Genomic DNA, 11,806 nt, shown 5'->3' on the forward strand with positions numbered 1-11,806 from the left:
GGCACGACTGCACTCCAGCCTGGGTGGCAGAGTGAGACCCTGTCTCAATAAAATAAAATAAAATAAAATAAAATAAAATAAAATAAAATAAAATAAGAGAAACAGGTCCTCACCAGACATCAAATCTGCTAATATCTTGATATTGGACTTCACAGCCTCTTTAACTGTGAGCAATAAATTTTGATTGTTTATAAATCACCCAGTCTATTTTTTTATAGCAGCCCAAAGTAATACAGAAAAAGTGTTTGAGAGACCAACATCTCCATCACTTTTTTTGGTATGTTCTTACAATTTGGATGCTAGAGATATTATGCTATTAGGATATCTGTCCTTTGTTTTCTATTATGAGCACATATTGCTTTTGTGGCAAATGAAAGTAATAAAATAAAAATAAAAGACAATTATAAAGTTATTTATAAATTAATGAGGGTTTGGGTGTGTTTACTTTAAAATCCTAATTAATTTTATGTCAGCTCTGCCTAAATCCCTTGTTTGGTTATATGTACTCAAGAATGAAATTTACTTGGTAACTTTCAAACAAACCCTAATGATAATCATTTCAGTTTTTCCAGCTGGTTCTCTTTTGTTAACCACCAAAATCACTCCACTGGTACCCAACTGGTGGATATTTGTTTTTTTCTAACTAGTCTTCTATTGTTGAACATTTAAATTGTTCTGCCTTTTCTTTGTCACTAACAGAGGAAAATATATAAATAATTAGCTAAAATAAATTAAAATACAAAGCAAAATAAGAGAAAAATGCTTATGAAATTCTGTAAAATGAACAAAACTGCTCAAAGATGCAAACCTACCATGGCAAATCTATCATCACACATAAAACCAGTTATCATCCTTCACCCTTCCATTATCATTTATTTAAAAAACATTGAGTGAACACATTAGTTTGCTAGCAAGATGCCTTTGGCCAAATTAATTTTAAAAGAATTACCTGGAGTTATTCTGCTTTAACACTTGAACATTTTTACTTAACAAGAGTCAAGTGGCCTGGCATGAGAAATTTTATCTAGTATAACTATGTAAATATGGTGCAGAGGCATGGTCGTATTTAAAACTCGTAACTTTTAAAAGGCCAGAGTCTGAAACCCAGGTTCTTGGACTTTTAAAAATATTTTTATCTTCCAGTAGTTGATTATTTTTTCACTGTACTTTTTTAGTAGTAAGTACCAATAGTCAAGACTTAACCAGTAGTTTTCTTGTTACCTGTCTTTTAAAACCCTCTTTTTAAATATTTTTTTTGTTTTATTTTACTTTAAGTTCTGGGATACATGCGCAGAATGTACAGGTTTGTTACATAGCTATACATGTACCATGGTGGTTTGCTGCACCTATCAATCCGACATCTAGGTTTTAAGCCCCACATGCATTAGGTATTTGTCCTAATGCTCTCCCTCCCCTTACCCCTGACCCCTGACAGGTCCTGGTGTGTGATGTTCCCCTCCCTGCGTCCATGTGTTCTCATTGTACAACTCCCAATTATGAGGGAGAATATGTGGTGGTTTTCTGTTCCTGTGTTAGTTTCCTGAGAATGATGGCTTCCAGCTTCATCCATGTCCCTGCAGAGGACATGAACTCATTCTTTTTTATGGCTGCATAGTATTCCATGGTGTATGTGTGCCACATTTTCTTTATTCAGTCTATCATTGNCATTAGGTATTTGTCCTAATGCTCTCCCTCCCCTTACCCCTGACCCCTGACAGGTCCTGGTGTGTGATGTTCCCCTCCCTGCGTCCATGTGTTCTCATTGTACAACTCCCAATTATGAGGGAGAATATGTGGTGGTTTTCTGTTCCTGTGTTAGTTTCCTGAGAATGATGGCTTCCAGCTTCATCCATGTCCCTGCAGAGGACATGAACTCATTCTTTTTTATGGCTGCATAGTATTCCATGGTGTATGTGTGCCACATTTTCTTTATTCAGTCTATCATTGATGGGCATTTGGGTTGGTTCCAAGTCTTTGCTATTGTAAACAGTGCTGCAGTAAACATACATGTGCGTGTCTTTATAGTAGAATGATTTATAATCCTTTGGGTATATACTCAGTAATGGGATTGCTGAGTCAAACAGTATTTCTGGTTCTAGATTCTTGAGGAATTGCAACACTGTCTTCCACAATGGTTGAACTAATTTACACTTCCACCAACAGTGTAAAAGCAGAACCATCTTTTGATCTTTGTTCTGTTAGGAAAACGTTTAGAGTCAAAGTGTGTGTGTGTGTGTGTGTTTACTGTGATGAAGGGCTAGGGGTAATAGGTGGACTTCTCTTTAATCAGAGGTGGGCTGTTAGTCTTGTTAGATTCTTAGCACATCAATATCTAAGACCAACTTGACCAAATGAAACTGTTTCCATTGTTTGGTTGAATATATTTTTCTTCCAATTGTTATTCATCTCAATGGAGCTAAATAAATTATTAAAAATACGGGATGGCAGCAAATTGACCAATCAAAAGCAAAGAAAATCTAAGAAATAGAGTGGGAAAAGGTTGAACTAAGTTTTTCCAATCTTAGAATGAATGATCTGAGACAACTTATGTATGACAATATGTCTCCTGGAGTGGTAACCCAACTTTTGTGTACAAATCCTTCTTGTCTATTCAAAGTTGAGACTACAAAGGACGTTAATGTATCTGCACAATAAAACGTATGCACTGTAATAACACTATTGACGTAATTCATGGTTTTAAAAAAGTTAACACTGAAGCAGAAACAGAGTTTGGGAATCTACGGCAAGGTTCGTTTACCTTTTCTCTTCTTCTTTTGGGTGCTCTTCTTCTTTAAGAGATTCTTTGGGTTTTCTTTGCCTTTTATTTTCCCTTTAGCTTTGCTTTGAGGAGCGGTCACTATAACAGGAACCACTGTTGGAGTGAGTGCTGAAGGGATATTCAATATTGTTTCTAAATTAGGATCCTTAGCTTCTAAAACAGAAAAGTAAAATGAAGTTGATTCAACATTCAAATTTGATATCCTTGTGAAATAATATTTACAACTCAAAAATTTACACAAGTTGACAACAATTTTTACCTTGCTAAATAATATGATTTATCAGTTGGATAGATTTCAGGAGTAATGAAGTTGCAAATCAGGATTGTAGTTAGAAAATCTGAGGTATTTAATACTTGGATATGTTTCATTGAGTCATTATGTCTCACGTTCTTGCCTTGCCATCTACATTGTAAACTCCTTAATGATAGGGCCTTAACTATACCTTCATTTATTTGAGAAATATTTGAGAGGTTTTTCTTATGTATAAAATGTTTGAAGCAGTAGAACATAATGAAAAAAAATGTGTAAAAGTCTTTATAGAATCAAAATAGTCTAAAGAAGATCTGTATAAATAACCAGACATAAAGACTACTAAATATAAATAGAATAGATGTTACAAACAAGAAAATCCAGAAAAGAAACTTGTATGTGATAAACTTGCTGGTTTTAAAGGATTACCAGAATTCTAAAAGGAGAACTGATGCTAGGAGTAATTATGTGGGGAGCTCTAAACATCCTGTGTGTCATTAATTTTATTTTCCTCTGGGTTTCAGAAAAACATTCTCTGAATCTCTTACCTCTATGGTCAAGTTTTTTTTTCTCAACCTTCTCTAATGACTCTTTTATTGGTCCCCTAAGTGTTTTTATTTATTTTTACTTATTTATTATTATTATTTTGAGACAGAGTCTCACTCTGTCACCCGGGCTGGAGTGCAGTGGTGCAATCTCGGCTCACTGCAACCTCCTCCCGGGTTCAAGCGATTCTTGTGCCTCAGCCTCCCGAATAGCTGGGATTACAGGGGCCTGCCACCATGCCTGGCTAATTTTTTTTGTATTTTTAATAGACACGGGGTTTCACCATATTGGCCAAGCTGGTCTCGAACTCCTGACCTCAAGTGATCCGCCCACCTCGCCTCCAAAGTGCTGGGATTACAGACATGAGCCACCATGCTCAGCCAATTTCCTAAATGTTTTTAGGTTGTAGGGTTTACTATGTTCTCAATCCTGCTTGCCTGTAATAATTACTCATGAAATTAGAAAAACAATGTGCTCAGGCCCCACGTTGACCTACTGAATCAGACTCACTGGAGATGAGACCCAGGCATTTATATTGGTGAAACACTACATGTGACTGTGATGCACAGCCAGGGCTGAGCAACTTTCTTATATATATTAGATCCGGATGATCTCACTCACCACTGGGGCTCCAATTGTCATCTACATGCTAATGACTCCAAAATTAACATCTGAAGGCATGACCTTCCTTCTCAGTTCCAGACCCATATTTCTAAGTTTTAAAAGGCATCTCCTGGTTGTGGTGCTAGAGACATTTCAAACTCAATTAAGTCTGTCTTCTCTCAAGCAGATTAAGCCTCCTACATTCTCAGTTTCAGTTAATGCCATGACCAATTATGCATTCTGTTCCCCAAGTTAGACATTGAGATCATTTGCATTTACTCTTTTTGACTCATCCTACACATCCAACCAGTCATCAAGGCCTAAGAACTTCCTCCCAAATTATGCCTCTTCTATCTATTCCCATTGTCTTATTCCAGGGTCCTATAATTGTTTGCTGGGTCTTCTGCAACAGTTTGCTAACTGATACCACAGCACTTCCAATACCACCACTTTAGTGTACTCTCCAAACTGCCACTAAAATTATGCTCCTAAAGTAAAATATGATCATGTCACCTCCCTTACTGAAAGTCCTCTGCCACTCACTGCCTATGTAGGGCATGTAACATTCTTCACAAACTGGTCTTCACCCACCTCCACTGCAGCCACACTGAACTTTTCACCTTCCTGTGAAGATGCCATGTTTTGACACAATTGTGTGTTTATACACAACACTCTTAAATTCATGAATTCCCTTTCCTTGTTTCTGTGCCTGAACAGTTATCAGTCAGCTCTAAAGTCCCATCTCAAATGCTACAATTTCTCTGAAGTATGTGCTGACTGTCCCCAGTACTCTGTTTATGTATAATTTCTAGCACGAAGACAGTTGCTATTGCTCTATTTATATGTTTTCCTTGTCCATTAGACAGTGAGTTCTTTGTGTAGATGTACCATGATTTAATTCACCTTAGTGGCTCAGTGCCAGCAAGTTGCTTGACGCATAGAAGGTACAATACACAAACAAGTGAATGGCGTTCAGTTTCAGGCATCTGGAAATTCCCCATCTTATCCCCATCCATTTACTAATATTCAGTAAATATTTATTATGTACCTACTATATGTACCATGAAATTGATAGCCAATGATGGACGAGACAGATAAGGAGTGTATAATTTAGTGGGTAGTTCACATTAGAACCCCTCGGGTATAATGCTGTGTGTTCAGTCTGTGACAGAGGAAATACCGAGTGACTTAGGAACCCAGAAGAAGGGTATCTACTGCAAAATGTCTTTGTACAGTCTACTGTGGCTATACTGAGCACTTCACCTTTCCATAAATGGAAAAGCCTTTCTACGCTTTTATACTACTGGACTTTTACACACGCTATTCCTGGTATCTAGAATTCCCTTCCTTCAATTTTTTGCATAGGCAATTCTCACTCACCTCCAAAGACCTAGTTCGCATGCTACTGCCACTTGCTCTGGGAAGCATTTTCAGAGCAAGTAACACCTCTAGGCTGTGGCTTGCAGGATGGGAGGAAGTTTAATTGTTGAAAGTGGTGGTGCACATGACAATAGAAAGTATTCTGAGTAGTGGCACAGCATAAGAAAATGGGCAGTTGTAAGAGACAGCATAGCTTATTCAAGGAACTGAAAGTCATAGAAATAATAGGGTAGGAAGGTATACTTCTCCATGGGAAAATGGATCAGGTCGGTTGTCATTCAGGGTTTGGGTAAACAATCATGTAAAACTTAAGTTGGGGCCTGATTAAGATTCTTAATTTTAGGTGTATTCAGTTGGCACCCTGAAAGGCAGTAACAAGCAAGAATGATCTATTCCTCTTAGCAAGAGGAAGTAGTGTCCAAAGATTTGATTGGGTTTCTTTATATTTTTGCCTATTTCATAGCTGTATTGTCTACTTTTTATTTGTCCAAAAGGTTACTAAATTATGTTTAGCTGTGTATACCCAATTAAAGGTGGATAATTGGAATGGAAATCTGTTTAGCCATTAGCAGATAAGGTTCTTAAATATCAGTGATATATGAGCCCTTAGAAAATGTGTGTGTGTATATATGCATATATATGTATGTATTTTTTTTCAAAGACTTATACCTTCAACTTAAAAAAAAAACATATAGGATGTAAAATATTACTTATCTACACTATAAACATTTTCAAATGCCATATTTATATCTTGAAATTAGGAACATCTGTTTAAAATTTATTACATATTAATTTAAGGACTAAATCAGGATTAAGAAAATCACTCAGGAATAGGAGCAACAGAATTGATAGTAGGTATAAAGATCTTGATCTAAAATAGTGATAACCTATATTAAGAAGAGGTAAGAATTTTTAGTGACTGTGTAGTGATAATGGATTTTAATACAAAATTTGTTAGGCATCAAATGACTTCTCCAGTTGCTGATTTAACAACAAATCAAAGACAAAGGCAAAATTAAAACACAAAATCTCGAGTAAAGCCAAAATACTAAGAAATCTAATGGACTCTCAAACTCAGTAGAGTACTAGGATATCTGGCACAAGGTAAGAAATAAAATTATAATTATCCATGAAAAATTTATCCCTGCAAAAAAGAAACTATATAGAAAGACAGGTAATTGGATCACCATGATTGACACTAACATATAGTTTTAAGTTTATACAGCATTGAGTTTACCTTTGATTTTATAATACTTTAAAAAAATATGTTGTGGTTAGATCCGTCTAAAATGCATGGGAAGCCACAAATTTCCTAATTGGTTCTTGGTAAAGTGACATCCTATTTTGTGGTTTGTAAAGAAATAGTTCCAGTTGGATAATTTGTTTGTTGAAAATGGGGTAGAAGCCTGGGTGCAGTGGTTCACGTTTGTAATCCCAGCACTTTGGGAGGCCAAGGTGGGAGCATCACTTGAGCACAGGAGTTTAAGACCAGCTTGGGAAACATAGTAAGACTTCATCTCTACCAAAAATAATTAGCCAGGTGTGGTGGTGTGCGCTATAGTCCCAATTACTCAGGAGTCTGAGGTGGAAGGATTGCTTGAGCTCAGGAGTTTGAGGCTGCTGTGAGGCATGATTGTGCCACTGCACTCCAGCCAAGTAACAGAGCAAGATCCTGTCAGAAAGAAAGAAAGAAAGAAAGAAAGAAAGAAAGAAAGAAAGAAAGAAAGAAAGAAAGAAAGGAAGGAAGGAAGGAGAGGAAAGAAGGAAGGAAGGAAAGAAGGAAGGAAGGGGAAAGAAAGGGGCGTACAGAAAGCTTTCCGTATGTCCACTTAGTAGCTCCTTTAAGGCTAATGTCCTGAAGCACACTGAATAGTTCTATACTTACAGGATTCACAAAGAAAACCCAGAAGATTCCTTGGCAATTTATGCTTTCTTTTACACCCAACTAAAAGGCTAATTTTTATGGGGTAGTTGACAAGGATAACTGGTATATATGTGTGCATATACATGTATACAAACATGTATATATATCACACACGTAATCTTATATGTATAAGTGATTATATAAAGGATTATATAAAATGTCAAAGCATTTCAAAGTATTTTTATTTTGTATGTATCTATGTATGAAAGATTATATATATATATATATACTTGTATACACACATATGTATGCACACATATATAGACACACACACACACCCTTCTATTCCCATCCTGCAGGAAAAACTATGAGGAGCATTAAATCATAACATGTTATTGACAAGTGAGCAGACTGAGAATGGGCAGTGGCAGGGACCCTTGGCAGTGGGGCACACTTATCCTTTCTGTTGTGTTCATTTCACCTGGTGCCATTCCATTTGATCCATAGTAACTTATCGAGAGGCAGATTCCATTTTCTAAGGTGGCAGAAAAAGATCCAAACTTGCTGAAAGCTTTATTCTTTGCGTCTGATACTTCTAAAAGACAAAATCAAATCAAAAACGTTTTCACTTAATTCAAAATAAATATAACTAAGATTGTGGTCTACCACAATCAACTTAAAACCAATTGGTTTAGCTCGACCATGCACTCAGGGTTGTTAGAGGTAGGGTGGAATTACAAAGATAAGAACATGAAACTCTTGTTTTAAGGACTTTAGGTTAAAACGAAGCGAGGAAATCAATGGGTTGATGCCTAGCCATAAGCAGATTATTCATCTGGCAGACCATCCACATGGCTTTTAAAATTAAAACCATCAGTTCAGTTTCAGTTTCCCCACATTTTAAAACATTTTCTTAAATTCCCACATTTAAACTTTTTTACATTTTAAAACATTTAAAAATTGTTTCAGTCAAACATAATTTTAAAACAAAATTGTTATGGCACATTTTTTTCTTTTCTCAATTTTTAGGTTTAGGGGGTACATGTGCAGGTTTGTTACATGGGTAAATTGCTTGTCACTGGGGTTTGGTGTACAAACAATTTCATCACCCAGTTAGTGAGCATAGTGCCTGATAGGTAGTTTTTCAATCCTTACCCTTCTCCCAACCTCCCCTCTTAAATAGGTCCCACTGTCTATCATTCCCATCTTTACGCCCATGCGTACTCAGTGTTTAGATCACACTTATTAGTGAGAAAATGCAGCATTTGGTTTTCTGTTCCTGCGTTAAATTGCTTGGGAAAATGGCCTCCACTGCATCCATGTGCTGCAAAGGGTATGTTTTAGTTTTTCGTGGCTACATAATACTCCATAGTATGTATGTACCACATTTTCTTTATCCAGTCCACCACTAATGAGTATCTAGGTTGATTCCATTTCTTTTCTATCATGAATAGGAAACACACATCTGAAGGTGTATGTAAAGAATTTGTGAATTTTCTGACCTGTTGTTTTATTTTCAGTTCACCATTTCCTCCATTATCAGATAATAAAGATGGGGCAATATTGATTTAAAATAACGTAACTCATGCAAAGGTAATTTTTAGACTGGGAAATTCAAATGAACAAAAGGTAATGCTTTAAGAGAATGAAAAGAGAAGCCACAGAGTTGGAGAAAATATCTGCAAAAGACATATCTGTTAAAGGCCTATTACTCAAAATGTATGAAGAATTCTTAAAGCTCAATAACCAGAAAATAAAAACCTGATTAAAAAACTGGCAAGAAACTTTAACAGACACTTCACCAAAGAAGATATACAAATGGCAAATAAGCATATAAAAAGTTGCTCCATATTATTTGTTATCTGGAAAATGCAGATTAAAACAACAAGATACCACTAGACACTTTATAGAATGGAGAAAATCCAAAACAACAAATAATGGTGAGGATATAGAGCAACAAGAACTTTCATTCATTGCTGGTGGGAATGCATAATGGTACAGCCAATTTGGAAGACAGTTTGGTGGATTCTTCCAACATGAACATACTCTTACCCTATAATCCAAAAGTCACACTACTTGGTGTTTACCTAAGGGAGTTGAAAACTTATGTCCACACACAAACCTGTACATGAATGTTTGTAGCACCTTTATTCACAATTGCCAAAAGCTGGAGGCAACCAAGATGTCCTTCAGTAGGTGAGTGGGAAAATAAAATCGTGGTACATCTAGACAATGTAATATTATTAATTTTCAAAAGAAATAAACTATCAAGCCATGAAAAGACATGCAGGAAACTTAAATGCATATTACTAAATGAAAAAAAGTCAATCTGAAAAGGTTACATAGTGTATAATTCCAACTACATGGTATTATGGAGAAAGCAGAACTATGGACACAGTAAAAAGATCAGTGATTATCAGGGGTTAGGAAGAAGGGAGAGATGAATAGACAGAGCACAGATTTTTAGGGCAGTGAAACTTCTCTGTATGATACTAAAATGGTAGACACATGCCATTATACATTTCTTCAAACCCTTAGAATGCACAACACCAAGGATAATGTAAACTATAGACTCTGGGTGATAATGTTATGTTAATGTAGGTTCATCGACTGTAACAAATGTACCACTCTGGGTGAGGAATATTGATAGTAGGGGAGGCTGTGCATGTGTATGGGAAGAGGATGTTGAGAAATCTCTGTAACTTCTGTTCAATTTTGTCATGAACCTAAACCTGCTATAAAAAATAAAGTCTGGTAAAGTAAAAAGATAATGCTTAATATCCATTAGGGTTCAGTTCAGGAAAATAGGCATCTTCATTCACTATTAATAAGAGGGTGTATTGGTAGAAACTTGAGAAGAAGAACATGCAATAAGCCATTTAATGGAGTGGAGTGGACAGAGACAGGAGTATTAGTCAGAAGAAAGAAACCACTAAACAAACAGAACACATGCTCAGTGAAATATAAATTATAGAAGAGTTAGCTAAATGCTTGAATTTTTTAAAGTACATAAGGATACTTTATTTTTTTATTTTTTATTATTTTATTATTATTTTTNAGGGGAACATCACACACTGGGGCCTATCATGGGGAGGGGGGAGGGGGGAGGGATTGCATTGGGAGTTATACCTGATATAAATGATGAATTGATGGGTGCTGACGAGTTGATGGGTGCAGCACACCAACATGGCACAAGTATACATATGTAACAAGCCTGCACGTTATGCACATGTACCCTAGAACTTAAAGTATAATAAAAAAAAAGGGACATTAGCCAATAATGTAAAAAATAAAATAATTAAATTATTATACATATGAATATATAAATGTTTATATATAAATAATATATACATACATGAATATATATATACATGAATAACTATACAATATAAACATATTGGTAAATTGTTTACCAATTTATAGAAGAGTTAGCTAAATGTTTGAATTTTTTAAACTACATAAGGATATTTTAAAAAGCACTTTCTAGAATTTAAAAATATGCTTTCCCAACAAACCATTCATAATCAGTAGATGACTTGAAGGAGAGAATGGTCACTTTTGAGATTTAAATGAGTTTCTTAGAAACTCAAGTGAAAAAATTATTTCAAAACAAACAGGCTAGGCACGGTGGTTCACACCTGTGATTCTGGCATTTTGGAAGGCTGAGGCGGGAGGATTGGTAAATTGTTTACCAATATGCTTATATTGGTAAATTTATATACATATCTTCATGTAAATAAACATACATATCTTCATGTATGTATGTTTATATTGTATACTTATTCAAGTATGTATATATATTCATGTATCCAGCCAAGATCTCCTATTTATATAATTCTATGTAAACATACATGAAACTATGTATGTTTACATATAATTTTATAAATATGACTAAATATATTGATTTATTTTGATGGAAATCACCTAAGTATGCAAAACATGGAAATAAGTAAACTATAATTACATACTGATAAAATATTAAATCATCAAAAAAATCTTGCTTTCAAATAATATTTAATGAATATGAAAATGTTCATGAGGATAAAGTAAGAAAGAAATACATTATTAGCACAGGTTATCAGTGCAGTGGCAGAATTATACGCAATGGTTATCTTCTTTAGGTATTTCCATATTTCTCAATTTTTAATAATAATCCATATATCTTTATATCAGGTAAAACAAAGAAGTCATTTAAAATTTTCTGTGCCAAGTTTTTGGGAACATTCACACCTATCAAACATTGTGTTCTTTCTCTAGCAAGGGGTTCAGAGGAAAAAAAAGCATTGTGTTCTTACCTTGGGTTTAGAAAATGTCACTAAACTCATATGTGAAATTTAGTTATTGGTCATATCACTAATTTTCCCTCCCTCCCTCCCTCCCTCCC

The 11,806-nt window shown here is 35.3% G+C and overlaps 1 protein-coding gene across 1 annotated transcript in view; it reads right to left on the reverse strand.

The window, feature by feature from the left end:
• SPAG17 (sperm associated antigen 17) overlaps nt 1–11,806 on the reverse strand; it is a 254,064-nt gene that overhangs the window by 85,834 nt on the left and 156,424 nt on the right. The window contains 3 exon segments of the mRNA XM_017869833.1: nt 2,760–2,813; nt 2,816–2,932; nt 7,904–8,017. Of these exon segments, the coding sequence (XP_017725322.1) occupies nt 2,760–2,813; nt 2,816–2,932; nt 7,904–8,017 (285 nt within the window).

This window comes from Rhinopithecus bieti, unplaced genomic scaffold (assembly GCF_001698545.2).
Source record: "Rhinopithecus bieti isolate Rb0 unplaced genomic scaffold, ASM169854v2 scaffold_3040, whole genome shotgun sequence".
Taxonomy (NCBI): Eukaryota; Metazoa; Chordata; class Mammalia; order Primates; family Cercopithecidae; genus Rhinopithecus; species Rhinopithecus bieti.